Source organism: Patiria miniata, unplaced genomic scaffold, assembly GCF_015706575.1.
Source record: "Patiria miniata isolate m_02_andy unplaced genomic scaffold, ASM1570657v1 HiC_scaffold_7, whole genome shotgun sequence".
NCBI lineage: Eukaryota > Metazoa > Echinodermata > Asteroidea > Valvatida > Asterinidae > Patiria > Patiria miniata.
In genome coordinates, this window is record NW_024037074.1 from 965,561 (window position 1) to 985,692 (window position 20,132).

The window sequence follows — 20,132 nt, forward strand, 5'->3', positions numbered from 1 at the left end:
ATCTGATGTACATAGCAGTGGGTACCCCATTTTAACTATTCATAAATTAGAGGGTGCTAAAACAGTTTCTGAACAAAAGTCATAAATTTCTTGTTGATTTTTATACATTTGTATTTACTTTGTGTCCTCCTTTCTTAACACAACACCCCCAGCCCCCCCAAAAACCTCCTCACAGGGTAACGACAAAGGTGCAACGACTGCTGCTGTGAAGCCTGGAAAACCGAGTAAGATTTTCAAACTTTTAAGATGGCTCTTAACTTTTAATTAGAGGCAGGACTTGCGCCAGTCTATTTAATATATAGGACAATTCCACACCAAAGTGGACATGACACCAAACAATTCAAATACATGTGACTTACGTGTAAACAAATTTGACGTCAAATGAAAGCTGAAACTAAAGTCTATGGTTTCAAGATTTGAAGTCGGAATTTTATTTTTGATATTTTTGAAGTGTGGTTTCTCGAAGAAAAAAAAACAGTTGGTTCTTCTCTGTCTGTCCTCGGGAGGGTGTCCATGAGGTGACAGATGGATTGTTCCATTCCACTTTGCCTTGCCCCAAGAGTTTGCCGTGAAGAGTCCATTTTTCGATTTTACGGTTGACAAAACATGGTTCATTTGAACGAGTGTCAGTAGACAACTTGAGCTAATTTGTTAAAGATTTGGGCATAGCGTCCTGCCACCTTACAAAAAAAACACCATATCATTAAAAAGAAAAGAAAAGGGCAAACAGATACTCGAATCATACACGTACTAATCTACTGACAGTAAATACTAACAATTTCAAATGTCCTGCGCTGCGAATTGGTCAGCAATTTCCCACAATGCACTGGGAAAAATTAACTCTCCGTGGCAAACTCTTGGTGGCACAATGCATTGTGAAGCACCTTAATTGAAAAGTTCATCTGACACTTCATGACATTGTTCTAACCATTGTACTCATAAAAATTCCTTACTAGGAGCCACACCCATCCTGGCAAATTCCAACACCATATGGGAAACTGCACACACATATTTATGACTTTGATTCTGGAGGTGTGCCAACAAACTTGATCAAACTTGTTGTCCCTCGCACCCATCGTTCATGGGGTACTCGTGCATTCCAACGCTCTGCAGCATCCCTTTGGAACAATCTTCCTTTACACATAAGTTCAGCAGACTCAACTAACCAGTTCAAGAGAGCACTTAAGACTCATTTATTGTAATACTTGTCACATTAGAATTGTCATTGATTTTGGGATCAGACTAAATCTGCTTGTTTGTTATGATCATTTCATTCGTTCGATGTGTCCAGTTGTTTTTATCGGCAAATTGTATATACAATATATCAATTTTATGTGTGTTTGTATAATGCTTATATATGTGTATATTTTGTATTTTTCAGATGCTTTAGATGTGTATGATTTGTTTCTGCCCATATGATTCCTTACTGTAAAAATTGTAATTTTTCTTTGTTTTTTAAAGGGGGTGTATATATATTTATTCCTAAGTAATATCTGTCATATGTAATTTGGTTTCATCACTAGCATTTTGCTTGTCCTGATATATTTTCAATTCTAATAAGCATAATATAGAGGGACGATATGTGCCTGCAAAAAATAAGGGAACAATTATACAGTTGGAAATTTCTTCTGAACTGGTATGTCACACAGTTGTGGCATTTAGTGTAGACAGACACATTTACAGTCCGGAGGACATGATTAAAATATCATATCTAATATAATCATATTATGATTGAAATCTCTAATTGCATTAATAGCAATAAGTTTACCAAATTTTTGGAGTTCTTTTGAGTAAAAAAATATTTGTTACTTTAAGACACGATTTCTCAAAAAAAAAGGTTCTCATACTTGAATATATAATCTATAATAAAAATGTAAAACTGGGTTAAAACATTTACCTTTTTTTTTTAGAATTTAACCACTGGTGAGGATCCGGATCCAACGGAAGCGCCAATGAGAAAGGTAAACAGTTCCTCTGTTGGTGTTGCTTGCACGTTTCTTATTGGGCACTTTCTGTTTGTTTTTTTCTCTTTTGTTCTGGCTCGTGTTAAACCTGAATTTATTTCAAGATGCCGGGCTGGCTTTCAGAAATTGAAAACTTTTTATATTTTGAAATCAGATGTACAGAAGTGGAGATATTTCACTTTTCTTAAGACATTACTAGTGCCTTTTTATGGACAAATGCTCACTTATTCTCATTATTTTCTTTATTTACCCATGGAAATGGCTCTTCCTTACTTTCCCCTTAAGGGCCGTTCACAATTATCAACATTTTCACAAGTGTACAAAGCGTACACTTTTTCAAGACCCCCTCCCCCTAAAAGTGTACGAAAAAAATGTTGATTTTTTTTTCACACAAGTCTATATACATGTACATGTATAGACACTTGCATGTGACTTCGTCGAACAGCTTTTCACTGTCTCTGGCCCTCACACACGACATCTGCTCGCTTGCGTAGATCATTCACAAACACAAAAGCATTGACAAACTCTCTGTATTTGTTGGTCGGATTCTTGTGGACACTACATCCTTGTCAAATGACGAATTTTAACAATTGGTCCAAGTAAACAGTGCGGCTTGTCCGCCATTGGCATTGCTAGTGAGTGCCAGTGTTATTCAACCGGTGTAGCGTGAATATCCGACTCCATGCAATGTGGACTCATTGGTAGTAGTGCGCACGCGTGAGTACGATACTATATGTATGCTATTTTGAGGATCGTTTGGGGAGAGTGACCTGTCACGTGCGAGGGATTAACCAATAAAAGGGAAAAAGGGGTCCGATTTTCATAGGAGTCGGATTTTCATGTGACACCGGCCGTTAAAAACACGCAGTGGATACGGACTATACATGTACATGTACATCATGTACTTGTACAGTACAGTACATTTTCATGTACGTGTGTAGCACAATGCCGCGCATGCTGTACACAATACGTTCATGGGATGCAATGCGGGGCCTGGCGCGGGGCGCGACTGGCTCGGCAAGTGCTCGATCGGCATCGGTTGCGGCTGTCGGCTGTGGCGACGGGCGAGAAAACAGATCAACATTTTTAAAAAAAGCGTTAGGCGGGCATTAACGGGCGAAAAAACATATCAACATTTAAAAAAAAAAAAGCTTACGGCGGCCAATAACCCCTCCCCCCCCCCCCCCAGCGTACGGTTTGTACACTCGTGAAAATGTTGATAATTGTGAACGGCCCCTTAGATTTTGGATATTATCAGATTTTGTTTTGACTGCCCCAAAAACTATTTCCTTGCCCCCCACTTTCCAATTGCCCCCACCCCTCCCAATTTCCCCCACCCCCCCCCTACATTTTAGAGTCTAGTGCCGCCACTGCTAGTCGGGAACGCACCAGGGCCACAGCTTTATGCACTATAGCCATCCATGCCACCCAAGTTAGCAAGGAAACAGGAATACATGCAAACAAGGCGAAATAATTTTGTTAGTTTGAGTGTTTTTAGGTGGTGAACGTTACAATGTGGAGGAACCCTTCCAGCACTGTACATTGGTCATTCTGTAAATTTAATATCCAAAGGTTTTTTTTCTTGTCACTGTTATTTTGGTTAATATGGCATTCAAATGTCATCAAGGCCCCCCAAAATATATATTTTTTTGCAATTTTTTTTTGGTGTACAATCACATGCAGGCGTCTGCATGTAGTCAAGGGTAAAAGGTAATAATTGATGGTTTGGGGGGTTTTCTTTCTAATTTTTTTCCAAAAACAAAGTACAGTAGTGTAGGGGCTGTCTGAATAGGGTAGAAAGGAAAGCCGAAAGCAAAACTATTTTCTTTTCGGCCTAAGCATGACTCTGTGCTCTCGGAGGACGACTGCATTAAGGAGTGCCTTTTAATGCCTATTAAATTAAGTATGCCAGATGTAACAGGGACAGGTTAAAAAGTAGACCCACAATTTATAGAATGGCCCATGTATGCTCTTTGTTTTCTAATAAATTAAAGGTCTGCAGTGATTTCGATTGTCCAATCAGGCCCTAACTGATGAGATTGCCATTTAGACGCTTACATTTTTGGTTCACTTACATGAAACTGAAAACCACTTTGCAGTGTTCTCCAACTTTGAAAATTAAAAGGTCGGTGCGCCGTCAAAAAGCGAAGGGTTGGGGCGCTCTGTGCAGTCATACATTTCTATAAGCTAGGGGCGCTATTTGCAGATGAACATGTAATTTATGTATGGATAACAGCTTTTAGGCCATTTCTAAAACAGTAACACTTACAGTTTAATACAATACTGGCTCAGCATCATCTTTTTTAACACATCAGTGACCAGGGTCTTGAGCTCCTGCTTTTTAGTACAGATGTCTTACCACTCGACCACCGAGCTTGCGGTATCAATTGGCTGGTTTGAATCTGATGTACATAGCAGTGGGTACCGCATTTTAACTATTCATAAATTAGAGGATGCTGAAACAGTTTCTGAACAAGAGTCATAAATTTCTTGTTGATTGTTATACATTTGTATTAACTTTGTGTCCTCCTTTCTTAACACAACACCCCCTGCCCCCCCCCCCAAAAAAAACCTCCTCACAGGGTAACGACAAAGGTGCAGTGACTGCGGCTGCGAAGCCTGGAAAACCGAGTAAGATTTTCAAACTTTTAAGATGGCTCTTAACTTTTAATTAGAGGCAGGACTTGCGCCAGTCTATTTAATATAGGGCAATTCCACATCAAAGTGGACATGACACCAAACAATTCAAATACATGTGACTTACATGTAAACAAATTTGACGTCAAATGAAAGCTGAAACTAAAGTCTATAGTTTCAAGATTTGAAGTCGGAATTTTATTTTTGATACATTTCGGTACCAAAAAATAGGATTACGTAATAATCCTGTTTTAATCCTAAAAATGTGATTATTAGTGATATGAAAGTATTCTACCAATACACACACAAAATTATGTACTAATGCCATCAGTTTCTGTCATGAGAAAGTATTGGTCTTGAAAAACCGACTGAAACTTTTTTTTTAGGTTTTGCGTAATTTGTGTCGCTTCAGTGACTTCTAATATTTCAGCCTTCGAAAATGTCCTTCCGTTACCGAAAAAATACATATTTTTTATTTATTTTTAAAGCTTGCAGTATGAATGCATTGAAAGTTATTGTGCAAAGCAAATTTAGGTAGGCCTTCAATATGCCATTATAACTGACACTGCTGTACATTGTACTTCTTGTTTTTTAATTACAATTAATTAAATCACGTCCTTCCGTTACCAAATTGGTAACGGAAGGACGGTAACGGAAGGACAAATCGTATTTTTATGAAATGTTACGACATTTGTGCTCATGCATGTCATGGTCGAAAAATGAAAATCACTGCAAATACATGCATGCATAATGACCATTGAAAGGACATTCATGTGACCCACCTTCACAAAAGCGGGATAAGCAGGGCAAGGTGTTTATTACAAAGGATGGCACAGGTATGTACAATGTACATACATATGCCAATATACCAGTACTTGTACATGTATGGAGTTGTTACAGAAAATCAAATCATAAAGTTGCTGCCATCACCATTCATGGACAATACAGAAAGATACAAATTCTGTGAAGCCATTCCAGAAACAAATTAAGTCAAAAATGAGATGGCAGAAAGTACCAGTACTTATGGACACTTTCATTCAATTTACATGTCTAAGACATGTGAGGTGCAATCTTTGACAAATTATGCCCAAGTTAACAACTTCAATTTGGATGTTTATAAGTTAATTGTTACTACTCTAAATCGTTATACTTTGACTTCAAACATTGAATTTAGAGTTCAATTAAAAGCAACACCTAAAAGCATAATGATTATGAAGCCATCAGTTCTACCGGTAGATGTTTTTACCTTCAATGTACATGTAGGCTGGTCGCCCCCCCCCCCCCTTTTTTAGGTAAACCACTGAACCTACCGGTATTACTATTAAAAGCTGTTGGTGAACATGTTACCAATATACTCAAGTGTTCAAATACCGTGTATTTAAACTTTTAAGGATTGAGGTGATGGGTTTAAAGTCCATTTCTGTAGTTGTCTTGTGTTCGTGAATTACATGTACTGTATGTGTTTTTGGTTGTTTTCGTTTTTTATTTGTTATCATTAATGAGCAGGCTTCTATCTTTATTTCAATAGTTTCTTGGGTATAATTATTTATGCCAGGTCTGCATATTGTTGATTTCACTTTCAGTTACACATTTCAGCAATTTATTTCACTTGTATTATTAGTGTAAATTCACATTTTGTTCATGCTATAATTGAGTACATGTAAACCTTTTGTCCTTCCGTTACTGTCCTTCCGTTACCGAATTATAATCCACTTAAAACCCCTCTAATTATATTACTGAAACACTTAAAGTCAAATGAAAGGCGGTATAGTATAGATAAAGCTTCAGGGATTCCATTTCCTACCAGTACCTGTTAAATATAATTGCCACATAAAATGCACATAGTTTACGCAAAACGCGTGTAAGTTGGAAAACTCTTGTCCGTTTTACCGTCCTTCCGTTACCGACCTCATTAATATTCATAATTCGTAAACGGGAGGCATTCATGCCCCCCAACAAGTGTGGAAATTGAAGGTAGCATTATAGCAATACAATTGTGACATTTGTTTGTTGTAACTAATAACAGTGTCTGTGATACAAACATTTGAAATTTTGTTTAATGAGTGAAAACTAGGTTTTACAGATCCATGCATGGCCGTTGTTATATTACAAAACATTGCATTCGAATTGACCAATCAAACATTTAGTCCTTATTAAGGTCATAAAAGGTCCCCCAATATTACTACCACATTGGTGCATCAAAACAGATTCACGTTTATGACGCTTGCAAAAATGCAAGTTACACATAAAGCTAAAGAGCTCACTAAAATAGGAGTTAGCTCTTAATTAGCTTTACGGTGTGAATTTCATTTTGAAAATCCCCCATCAATGACATTCAAAATCTTTCTTTTTCATATAGTCTCAGAAGTAACTAAGTAATTTGTAAAGTTGGTTACGGGTACTCGTTACTATAATCTGGAACTGGTTCCTGACATCAGCGGTCGGGTACTCAGTTCCAATGAACAGCCCTAATGCAAACTGTATCAATATATGCTCCTTGATATACGGGTGATACTCAGACTAAAGGAGCACTCACCAACATCACAGACTTGACGTCACACAAAATTCTCAGCAAAGCTCACCAGATTTGAAAAGCGTTAAAGTTTTGAGAGTTTGCAGAATGAACGCTTGCAACATTACAAATTTGCAATGTCGGTTTGCTTTTGTGCTCCATAATAAGCTGGCTTTAAATGGCTGAGCTAACCCTAACCCGCCAGGGTATGTTTGGTAGAACCCTGCCAAACGTAGCAACATGCAACACTTGACTAAGTGACAAGCCTGTCAAATGTAGCAAGATCCATCAGGGGAAAAGTCTCCATTGCCTCAGAGTCTGTGGTCACCGCATGCAGCAGGATGCAACTGTTGCATTGTTCAATGGGACTAGCTCTCATTGTTTCAGAATTGGCCATTCATGCACTGATGTTGCAAAAGCAAACAAACCGGAAAACAAACCACAAAAGAAAACTCAGTTCAAATGCGTGTGTATTGCAATTATTTTGCTTGGTAAATAAATACTAATTTCTTTATCCTTTTTTTTCAAATTCACTCAAAAGTGTCAATTTTGGTCAGGTCAAAAACTTCAAATTTTGCCTCACAATATGTGATGCGATCAAGCTAACTGAGTCGTTTGTCGGAAATTTTCATTTGGAGGTTCCAGCCAAAATCGGGCCACTTCATCACATCACTTCATCACATCTCTTGGGTTCCGACTTTTTGAACTAAAGATGGTATCAGCATGTGGTTTTCACAGCAGTAATGCTGAGATTGTGCCCTTTTCAAATCTGTAAAAGAACAATTGACCAGGGTCGACAAACAAGTCATTCAGCTTGATCGCACCACATACCGTAATTTTCGGAATATAAGCCGCGGCTTATACGTTGATTTTGCCCATGAAAATGTTTACTGCGGCTTATACACAGGGCGGCTTATACGCCGAGCCTTGAAGAATAAAAATGACATTTACATGTGTATTTAATGTTGTGGTATAAGAAGAGATGTGTTGCTGAAATACAGTGTAATTATCAATTAAGAAAGTCATTAACAAACCGAAAGCACGTCCCACAAAAAAGGTACCGAGCGGTAAAAACGTACGGCTAGTAAAAGCTGTCTCTTCGACATCAACAACCGGCCGTACGTGATGCTGCATGCATGCTGCATGGATTCCCCATGGACCACACCGTTTGTGGTAATAAAGGGGTGTACTTTCTTGGGAACAATAATTACCAATATTTTCCCTGTTTAAAAAATGAAAAAAAGACAACTAATACTTTTTATGGAGTTCGAAACATATCTTAATTTGATAATCAGTTGTTCAACATCACAATATATTTTGTTTCTTGAAATGTATTCAAGAAATGATGTAAAACTCAAAACAGGGGTGAAATCACCCCTTATGAAATTAATGGCTTCGTCCACAAAAATTTCAGCATCGTGTTGACTGTTTTCGAAGAAAATTACGATCCAAACTTGAATTTTTGACGTTACTACTCATTAGTAATCACAACAATTTGATAAGTTTTGCTGTAAAAACGGACTTGTTTATTCTTAGGGCAAAACAACTCAGCGTCTGTTGCCACAAAGCAGGATTTGTAGCACTCCAGTCTGACGACACATGGTGGGTTGCATGCTCTTTCAAGTGCTGGGGGAAAATGTTATCATTCGCCGGCGCAGGCTCACTGACGAGCCAGCCGGCAGCAATTCCCATTTTTTATTTCTCATCATCAATTTCCATATTTGTTTGTAATAGTATCGACTGTAAATGATTTGATATAACTTTTGTGGCCCTTTTTATAGCTTTCGTAGTGTAAATGGAAATGGTTCAGAGCATTTTGACTAGAATTTGGAGGCCTTACAAAATTTAAACCGCTGCGGTCGGTGCGGCTTATACGCCGGTGCGGCTTATACGCCGACTTCAAATCTTAATTTGCAGATTTTTGCGTGCTGCGGCCTATACGCCGCGCGGCTTATATTCCGAAAATTACGGTACGTGCATTGCTAATTTCACAAAAAGCTTTACAGCAAGTTGTGTTAGTTTGTTTTTGTGGGTGTTTTTTTATTTAAGCAAAATAATTTTTTTTGTCAATTGATCAAAGCACAAACTGAAAAGTACTACAATGTAAGTTTACATGAGCTCAAGTGTCAACAAGTACCAAGTGGTACAACCCACGGCAGCACCCGGGCCGTACCGGTACTCGAGAGTACAGAACAAAATGAAAACGAATGGGGCGTGATCTAATATGCAGAAATATGCAAATTAGATGCATGGGCATCAGTGTTATCAAAAGCGGCCCTTGGAAGCAAAGCTATAATTCTTGAGTTGCAAGAATACAATATATGGCCAAGTATACAAACCCACCCACCAATCAAAATCAACATAAGCAGCTCAAGCCCATGGCTGTGGAAAAAAGTGGCTTATTTCTTTCATGTTTTCTTTTAATTGCTTTTTGCAAAATACCACTTTCCCTTAAATGCTGCAGTCGTTGCTCGCAACCCAGCACCTGCTAGAAGCACAGCAAGGCCTAGGCCTACTAACACCTCAACAGCTAAGCGTGGCGTGACCAGCGCTTCTGATGGTGAGTCATTATGCAAGGTTGGCTTCTCAAAATCAAAGCTGTGTTTGTGCTGATTTTTTTCCCCCCGTAGTTTAAAAGTAACTTCCACTGACCAACCTTTGCCACTTGAAACTCACAAGATCAGTTTTACTGAGATACAGGATGAGTAAAAAGAAAAAGAGAAACCCAAATGTCGGGACTATTGTATTAGTGAAGTTCTGCATGTAGCACTTTCAAAATCTAGGCTATGAAAGCCCAATTCATAGGCTTTCTTTTAGTACAAGATTCATTCAAATCACTCATGTGCTTTCCAAGTTACAGAATTTTAAACACAACCACCATTTTAGAGTTCTTTCGCGGATCACAAAAAAGGTGCGCATTCTTTCAGCAAAACGAATACAATTCACACATATCCCTATGAGATTTGTTTTCGTTTTGCTGAAAGAACACTTACCTTTTTGTGATCCGTGGACAGAACAGAACTTTAAAAACGGTGTTGTGTTTTTGAATTATAATTATTTTGAAAATAAAGATGACGTCACATCATTGCTATAATTGCTATCACTCAGTCATGCATGAACATTAAAGCATTTCAAAGAACGGCTTTCATCGAGCTGCCACAGTGGCCTAGTGGATAGCAGAATGAATATGGATCGAAAGATCTGCGGTTTGAACCCACGTCCATTTTCATCAAATATTTTTTGTTGGTTGGGATGAGTTTATTGAAGGGAATACACTACGAGAACCTAAGTGTCTTCCATCCACACAGCGTGATAAATATTCATGTTAGGGTGCGTGATGTCATTGGTTAAAATAGGATGTACGCTGCAAAAATAAAATACGCAGGCTGGAAGAAAAAAACAGTCTGGTTCCTTTTTGTACAAAAAACCATTATCATTCAATACTATTACTGGATACAGGAACATGACTGAAATGGTGGCACTATAATAAAGGTATATTGTGCATTTTTTTTTCAATGTGGAGAAAAAAAATCAATGTAGAAATCGTTGACACCAAAACATTTTTTGTTAAAATGAGATAATTACACTTTGTAACAATCCAGATGCCCACAGTAGAAAAAAGAATACCTGTTTTGTTAAAATCTGATAAAAGTCTTTGGGAAAAGTTTTAAAAAAAAAATTTAAAAAAGATTTTAATTGTTGACGAGAACAGACCATCTCTGAATCTCGCTCGATTGTCAAACTCAGGCCCCAAAAAGATGGACGCATCTACCACCATACTGCGCCTACAGCAGGAGAAGCGAGACCTGCTGCAGACAAACATCGACCTGCAGAGCCAGCTAAGTGACTCCAGGGACGAAGTGGCCAAGGCCAAGGTGCGGTAAATGCAATGAACAGAGTACTTGGTGACAGATGGAATGTTTCTTGTGGAATGGAACAGTCCGTCTGTCACCTCCAGTGCATTCAATTACTTCTCCTGCACTTACTCATGCAAGCGCGACAGCGTTAGATTTACCTCTCACATGACTTGTCGCGCTTAATCAAGCCTGGCCCAAGTAACCGACTTGCCGAGCCGGTTACTTAGGTAAATATCCCATAAGGCCATGCAACGTCCTGCGGGCGCCTCATCAGGCCGTGTCCAAAAACGGGCTTGCACGGAGCATAGAGCTACAAACACTATATAGCTCTATGTGTCCCCGCGTATTTTCACTGGGCATGGACGTGCTCTACAGTTAATTGATTCGAATGTAGCGTGGGAAAACTGTTGCAACCTGACGCCACTTCTGCAATTGTGTAAAAAGTCTATGGAGAGTCAAAACATTTTCCTCAGAAAATTGGAAATATTTCTCAGTCCCAGATTCATGTCTTATCATTTTTGCAATGAATGACCTTCATTGAGAGGATATATGAAGAAGATTTAATGGGGGGGGGGCAAAAATGTCCCTACCCCCCACTAAAACCATGAAAAATGATAAATCGAGAAAATGTTGAGAAAAACATGAATTTTTTGGAAAATATGTTTTGCCCCCCTCGAGAAAAAATCCTGGCGATGCCCATATTTCCAGCTCTTGCACGAAACTTTACCCGAAACCGTTTATTTAGCTTCACTGCGCGTGTCTGTCATTACGCGAGGAGCCAGGCGCGAGTAAGCTGGGGGAAGTAATCGAACGCACTCCTCATAAAATCATTCTTACCATTGCACTCATAAAAAATCTTTCTTTGTTTTTTTTATATTCCAACAGCTGAACTACGAGCAGTCACTTATTCCATTCCACCCGGCTTCGCCTTGTGGAATGGAATATTCCGTCTGTCACCTCATGAAATTATTCTTACCATTGCACTCGTTAACATTCGTTACTTGTATTTTGGTATCCCAACAGCTTCACATCGACCGTATCCAGAAGGAATTGGATGTGCACGAAAAAAAAATGGAAAAGATTACAGAAAAAATAACCAGGTACCTTAGTGAAAAAATCGTTACAAGGTGGATAAAAGCACAATTTTTTCACCAAAGCATCTCTCTTTTCGAAGAAAAGACGGACGCATGAAATTGGATGATTAAAAGGTCAATTTATGACTTCATTATGACGTCATCAGCTAATTAAAGCCTTTCCTCTGGCGAGAGGACCATCAAGCTTCTTTTATAACCCTTAAACGCTCCATCTCAACTCAGTACTGGCTACGATTCTCTGACCCAGAGGTATAGAAACCATCTTCAAAGTAGATGGTATTACCCAGGAAGGTAAACCCATTGCATTTTCCTCAAAAAGCCTATAGATCCTGTTCCAGAGCATATTCTTCAATATCGAGAGGAAGCTGTGGCACTGCTGCAGCTTTATTCGGCTGCAACTTCATTGTTGTCACTGACCATTACAACCATTGGTTACAATTTGGTGCAAAATCCTAGCCAGTGCACCACCTCGCTTGTAGCGTCTTAAGCTACAAGGATACGACTTCAACGATGTCTACAAACCTGGTCCTACGATGGTGATCGCAGATGCACCCGGCAGATTGCCCAACTCTCCAAGCTCGACAACGTAACATGTGATGAATCTGTAACTTAGATACACTGAGATGGTCATCCGACTGTAACTTATGTTATGTTTTTTGTCTGCCTATCTTTGGAATAAGTTTAAACATTTAAGATACCAATAATCAATTACAAAAACTCTCTTGGCATAAAATTTGAACCATTCTCTCTGACTTAAGAACAAAAACTCACATTGCCACTTACGGTTCGCATGTTAAAACAAGGTGCCAAAATGATCACCCCAAATCCATGATTTTAGCACCTTTTTTTTTACCAAAAAAGGCTTTTTTGGCCCAAAACAACATCCGGTACTACATTAAATCCCACTGACATACCACTCTAATGAAAGATCTTGTTGTTCCCTTTAATTTGATACCACATTTGTTGTTGTGATGTTTGTAGTTCTGAAGATATTATCAATTTTTTTTATGTAATAGTTAGCTGATGACGTCATAATGAAGTCATACATGTACATGTCCTTCCCATCATCCAATTTTTTGCGTCCATCTTTTTTTTCGAAAATGTATACCATGGAGATACTTTGTTGAAAAAATGGTGCTTTTGTCCACCGTGTCACGATCCTTGGCATTATTATGCCCCGCCGGCGAAGCCGAAGGGGCATACTGTTTCCGCCTTGTCCGTCCGTCCGTGTGTGTGTGTGTGTGCGGGGGGGTGACTACAAATTTGTATCCTTGTGGAGACACACACACAATAGGGAACAAAACATTGTAAAGGTCTCCACAGGGCAATTTCTATAGATGAATAGGTCTCCACAAGGTTTTCACGAAATAGATATATGGGTTTTACTCAAAAAATAGGAATTTCCAAGGTGGGTTGATTTGTCGCAAATGGAAGAGTTTTAGAAAAGGGATATTAAGTCCAAATTTCAGCCAAGGAAGCTAATTCTGGTTAAAATAAGAGCATTTTGAAACTTCACTTTCAAAATTGAACACTTTACTACACGAGAACAAAGGAACGTCTCCTATACAAATTTGCGAGTGTGTGTGTGTGTGTGCATGTGCATACAAATGGTTCCACATCGGAATCTGGATTGTCCATGTATGTCTTGAACCTTGATACAATGTAGCTTGCTAGTATAACTTACATGTGTAAGTTTGGACCCCATAAGACAGGCCAAGGTCATTAGGATTAAAACAATAGGATTTTATTTCATTTGATTTTTTTTTAATAGTTTTTTCTTAATTTTTTTTTTTTACGAAACCAGTGTATGTACATGTGGCTTGCTAGTATAACTTATAAGTTTGGACCCCACAAGACAAAGGCCAAGGTCATTAGAATTGAAACAAAAGGATTTTATTTTGTTTTATTATTTTCATTTCCCCCCCACCAAACCAATATACATGTGCAAATGTAATCACTCACTCAAATATTAGGGGCCTGTACACTGTCTATGCATGTACATGTTTTGTGTATAATCAATGTGGCTTCTTCACCTTTTTTCTTGGACAGCCATATTTTTAATTGAAACAACAGAAAACAAACACATGTACATGTACATGTATCCAAAACTTGAGACTTGCATCGTAGTACATGTACATGTTTATGCAGCTCTGTAGGTTGTTTTTAGGATTTTGAGTCACTTTAGGATCCCATAGGCCAACTGTTCGCATTATTAAAACCCAAAGAAATAATGTCGTGATGATAACTCAAGCTTATTCAAATAAGTATATATTCTTTTGATTATTTAAGAATTCTTATTTTCATGTAGGCCTTGTAAATGCTCAAAGGATTACGCTAAAAGGATTTGCCTTTGAGAAAGGTCTTGCTTTAGACTGAAAATATTCTGTCGCTAAAAACAAAAATTCATTATGGGATCATAGCCTAAAGAAAACAATAACGATGTTGAACGTTCCATGTGACCCAGTTAATGTTAATAATAGAGTGGTGTTATGTGATGGAAATAGGCATGGTTGCGGGGCATTTGTGTTTTTTAACACTACTTTTCTTGTTGTCACTAAGGTACATGTCACTGGTGACGTCACAGGATCTGAAACTTTTGAAGAAGGAGAGACATCTGAAAGAGTCGAAGGTGGGGTGTAGAGAGGGTAAGGGCATTTTCGACTGTTTGCCAGTAATTCATTTACACCACTATTTGTCCAAGCAAAGACTCTAATTCAAACAACATCGTGTAATGATGACGTCATGATGACGTCATCAGGTGTTTATTTATAGGCAATTAAATTGTGACACTTTTAATATTTAAAATGCATAAGAAGTCAACCGTACGCGTCCGCAGCATTCTGTTGCCGGCAAGTGGTAGAGTAGGTTGAGGTCTTTATTTCATTCAGTGTGCGTGCAATCACGTGACCCTTGCTTCCGGTCGAAAAAGGCCAAAACCGGAAGTGGCTTATTTTTTAAAAGCGGCAATAGGTATGAACTTGCTTTTAACGGTGTTAGTCACTTGGCTGATAGTATTCTTCAAATCATCTACGTCATGCAATCTTCGAGCGCCCTCTAGCGACAGGTTGAAAAAAAATTTAAATGTATTTTGAATAGATGTCTGAGGTGAAGTTTGTCAGAATCACCTTAATATTGGTGTATATGATGACCTTGACCCACTTAAGACGTGTGCGTAGTTTTAGGCGAATGACGTCATCAGACCGGAAGTTATAATAAAAAGACTCTTTTTCATTTGAAAATTCCTGAAAAATCAACCATGGCAGTTATATTAGTTTTTACTTCAATTGTCGATTCAAGGGTAGGTCTAAAATATTTCAAAGCTTCGAGGCAATAAGCGAACTCGGACATGCCCTGCGTATGCTTAAAAGTTCAGGTTGACAATACATCTGCTTTAAAATATGCACAGGACGTCCACAATGTATATGTACATGCACGAACGTTGTACATACGCACATACATCGTATGTCAGTCAGCCCGCAGAGCACGTGTTGCTGAGGTCAAATCCTGTCCACAGTGACCGTTTTAGCCGATTCCGCCTAACTTTGACAGATTTTATGTTCATGCATGCGCATAGTCAGGGACTTATAATTGATAAAAAAATCATTCTGCAGAAAAGCCCTATGTTACGTATTTAAAGGTGCAGTTTTTCTGCAGTGGGATTTTCCACAAGTCTTTTCCTATACAACACTGATATCTTACTGAGTTGTTCTGAACTTCGGCCAAGAATTACTATGAGAAGGACAGAGAAATCATATTTTTTCGCGCTGTCATTTGATTCAAAATATTCCCAAGAGTCAGAATATCAAGTACTATTTTCTGAAAATGTTTCAGTTCAAAAGCAAATCACATATTTAAAGGTGCAGTTTTTCTGCAGTGGGATTTTTGAGCCCATTGACTTTGAATTTCATCTAAAAATATGCGGACTTTGGATAACTGTGCGCTGAATTACCCCAAGCTAGACTTGCCCTAAATTAAATAGCTGGGAAAAGTGTCACGATATCAATAACACTATTTTCTACTCACAATATTAGTTGTGGAGACAGCAAATGGCAAGTGAAGTGCGCCGCACCTGCGGCGTACACGTAACCAAGCTCCTTAGCAACTTTAAGATACGCGCTATAAATTTGGCTTCAGTAAGCGCCCAACTATGCGGTTTGTGCATGCAGTGTAATGCCAATGCGCCCAATTCCGCACCGCACACTAAAAGAGCCCAACGCGCAACAGCGCTTTCACTGGTACCCTGTACTGCCAAGCACTCATGCTTGCGCACTATGTACATTTTATGTGCGCAGCTAAAAAATTTCTTATTTTTACCACCCTATAAAGACCAAACCGAAGCTGCAGAGCATCAGTTTCAGCACTACAAGCAAGGGTTACATTAATAGTCACTAGAGTCATGTTTCTCCAATGTCCTAGGGTGTAGCCAGTAGTGTCACTGAATGACTTGCCACCGAAGGACCACTCGCCCCTGCAGGCCTCCCAGGAAGATTGCGTGCATGAGTGACGTGGAGGACTTCAGCGGGAGCTTATGGAACACAGCCTCATCTGTGCACAGGCCCGTCACCAAGGGGGGGGGGGGGGGGCTGGTGGGGCCGGGCCCCCCTCGGCGAGCAATTGGCCCCCGAAACGGTGGGCCCCCCTTGTTGGTACTATTTGGCCCCTCCTGATGCTCAGGGCTGGCGACGGGCCTGGCTGTGCACAAAACATACAGGTTAGTAATCATCTCATTGGAGAGGGCATCCCCTGCCCAAATTTCTGGGTCAAAATTTCATATTTCACAAGTTCCTCATTCAAATGCCACCTACATGAACATGCACCGAAGCCAATGAATTGAACAAATCTCAACCAGTTAACTTTGGTTGTTGACATGTAATAGTTTACAAATAATGAATGTTTGTAAGTGCAATGGTAAGAATAATTTCATGAGGTGACAGATGAAATGTTCCATTCCACGAGGTAACAATTTTACCTCCGAATGAAATTATTCTTTCCATTGCACGAATGTGAAACATTCATTATTTGTTTTATATAACACCTGAATAAATCCTCTTCCTCTGATTGGTTGACTTTTAATAGCCAATTTATTCAAGTTAACAACTGTTTAAAAGTTCGACAAGTTCAGAGCTGTCCCATTTAACTGATGTAAAAGGTTGAGAACTATCATATTCATTTTATCTCGATTTAAAACTATTCCACAAGTTTAGAAGTGTTATTACCAATTCATGCAAGGCAAGTTAAAAGCTGTTCCACAAGTGCAAAACTTGAACAGTGCAACAAGTTCAGAACTTTTACATCCAATTTATGTAAGTTAAAAGCTGTTCCGCAGTGCCACCATTCGCAGCAGTCAAACCGTGCAATGGAAGTTCTATTCACCATGCAATAGAACCTTCATTGCACTGTGTGCTGCGTGCCGCGTGTGCGCCGTGCGTTGAGACAAATAATTCAATGACATGTGATCAATGATCCACCAATCAGATGACAGGGATTTATTCAGGTGTTTTATAAAGAGAGACAATTAATGGAGGTGGCAGTGACTAATTAATTACTTGTGTAAATAATTGTAATTTATTAGATACTATTATGAATATTATTATTTGCATTTGCAACTGTATACCTTTTACCGACATGAAATAAATGTTGAACAATGAGATTTATAGTTAACAAGGGGTAAATTAAGCTTCAAAATCAAACAAGCCCAATGATATGTCCCACAGTGACCAAAGAATGGCCCAGCAGGGGTTGGTCACAATAGTAAAGTTCCCCATTCCTCAATGCCCCATGCGCACGTAAAAAAAACAAGGTAACACTCATCGCTAAGAGAAGGAGTTTGCCCGGTGTTTTTGGCAGTGGCTGCTTAATGCGTTGCAGCAGCTTGTGAACTTTTTTTTCTTGAAGAGGTAGAAGAAGACAAAATCGACCGCGAGAAAAGGCAACACACGCGAACCGCAGATAAATTGTTTTTATATATCTTGTATGATTTCCTGTAAAATATTGTGCAGGGATGCTGAGCAAGAGCTTGCGACCAATATCCGCCGTCTGCAAATTGAACAGTGAGCTTCTTAAAACTAACCAAAAGATGGAGAGGCAGCTTGGCGACACCAGAGCCAACCTGGCTGCCTCCAGGCAAGAGTGCAGCGGCCTGAAGCAATCCATTGCACAGGTGACCGCGGCACAGGCTGGCATCACGGCCGAACTATCCCCCGCTAAAACCATGAAAAATGATAAATCGAGAATATTTTGAGAAAAACAGGAATTTTTTGGGAAAATATGTTTTGCCCCCCTCTAGAAAGAAATCCTGGCTATGCCCATATTTCCAGCTCTTGTACAAAACTTTACCCGAAACCGTTTATTTAGCTTCACTGTGCATGTCTGTCATTATGCGAGGAGCCAGGCGCGAGTAAGCTGGGGGAAGTTATCGAACGCATTCCTCATAAAATTATTCTTACCAAAAAAGGATAATTTACATCTTGTAAAAATTTTTAAATCCTGCCCAGGTTCCAATCTGAAGTCCATCCAGATGATCCTTAATAAGACAGCAGACGGTACAGGCATAGACTCCAACACCCTGGCCTTACAGATGAAGGGCCATCCTGAGCTGAGGGACAAGCTTCATGTCGTCACCTCTTGAGGGCCTTTGCCTGTCTACCCTGGGGTGGTCAACTCAGAATTACCTGGTAGGTACAGTGGACTCTCTGCCCAAAAACTCTTCCTTTTAAGGAAAAAAGATGGAACTCTTGAACGCATTGTCGCCCAACACCTTGTGCTGATGTTAAGATATTGGATGATCGTAGTGCAGTGTTTATACAGCACTCTTATACCACACTCTTGGATTGCTCACACTTATTACCCCTGTTCATCAGGCCATGAGAACACTTTCCTGCTGAAGCTCGAGATCAGCAGTATATGGTCTGCACCCCCCATATATACTCAATGGAGAGAGGTAATTGTAGTAATGTATCTTGCCCAAGAACAACAGCGACGTGTCCCCTGTCAAGGTTGACCCAACATGACATCATGCATGAGTCAAACATGGGAACCTTTTGACCACAGGATTCCCCCCGATTTTTAAACACTGTATACTCAGTGTGTTACCTCCTGAGTAAAAGTTGGAAAAAAACCTCCATCTTATGCAAAATTCCATCTTATGTATGCGATACTCGCTGCTATGTACATCATATCCCCTTAGATCGGTGGATGAGTGGTAAGACATCTGCACTAGAAAGCAGGAGGTCGTGGGTTCGAGTCCCACCCGAGGAATTTTTTCCAACTTTCACTCAGGAGGTAACACACTGACCATTTATACTGTCCGTTTATACGTACAGTTAATACGTCGGTGAAGGGCAAAACCTAATTGATTTACATCACCCCGACGCAAAATTCCATCTTATGAATACTGCATCAAATAAGTCATACATCTTTTGCATAAAAACATTTGTTGTGTGGGAGAGGGAAGTACCTCAGACAGTCAGACCACCATTTAAACAGAAGATCTGACCTGACACGTGTACATGAGGACATACAAGGGCCTCATGATTCTGACATTTAGTATGCCTGTACAAATTTTAATAATGTTGAACCCTGCGTCATAGGTCAATCTAACAATCTACGCACTAACCAGCTGACAATCTACGCCCTTGCCAGTATCAGACTTTAAACGGCCAGCAAGAACCTGCCGTTTTGAGTCTGTGTTTAGATTAACCACCATTTTGCTCGTCTCAGTTTGAATATTCTTTGGGGTCTTTTTTCCTCAGAGGATCTCAAGACATCTATCACCAGGCATCTTCTCAACATGCATCTCGACCCCAAATGGCAAGCTCAACTGAACCAATACATGGTGTCCAAATTTGTGCCGGTTACGCTGGATCAGAACAAAGGTTTGTTAAAATAAACAAACAAATGTCCCGATAAACCAAAAAGGGAAACCGACGATTATTTCATTATAAAATATATTGCATTATTACAATATAACAATTGTAACAAAATAAGGAGACAATGCTATATTTTAAAAAATAATAATAAATCGTTGTTGAAATCAGTACTCATAAATTGTAACTTGTCATGATGCAAT

At 39.3% G+C, this 20,132-nt stretch overlaps 1 protein-coding gene and 1 long non-coding RNA gene across 4 annotated transcripts; both read left to right on the top strand.

Moving 5' to 3' along the window:
* The first annotated feature begins 156 nt into the window (after positions 1 to 156).
* LOC119718767 lies at positions 157 to 15,366 on the top strand. The gene is made up of 8 exons (XM_038188177.1): positions 157 to 224; positions 1,911 to 1,961; positions 4,547 to 4,595; positions 9,578 to 9,673; positions 10,861 to 10,988; positions 11,994 to 12,070; positions 14,624 to 14,709; positions 15,362 to 15,366. The coding sequence occupies exons 2-8, from the start codon at positions 1,953 to 1,955 to the stop codon at positions 15,364 to 15,366; spliced, it is 450 nt and encodes a 149-aa protein (XP_038044105.1). The 5' UTR covers positions 157 to 224; positions 1,911 to 1,952.
* A 1,316-nt stretch (positions 15,367 to 16,682) lies between these two features.
* LOC119746516 lies at positions 16,683 to 19,907 on the top strand. Of its 3 annotated transcripts, XR_005273760.1 has the most exons (4): positions 16,686 to 16,775; positions 18,064 to 18,224; positions 18,559 to 18,738; positions 19,816 to 19,907. It is a non-coding gene; the product is annotated as an uncharacterized LOC119746516 (long non-coding RNA). The 3 variants fall into 3 exon arrangements; XR_005273758.1 differs by lacking the exon at positions 18,064 to 18,224 and having other exon boundaries at positions 16,683 to 16,775; XR_005273759.1 differs by lacking the exon at positions 16,686 to 16,775 and having other exon boundaries at positions 17,194 to 18,224.
* Positions 19,908 to 20,132: the final 225 nt, after the last annotated feature.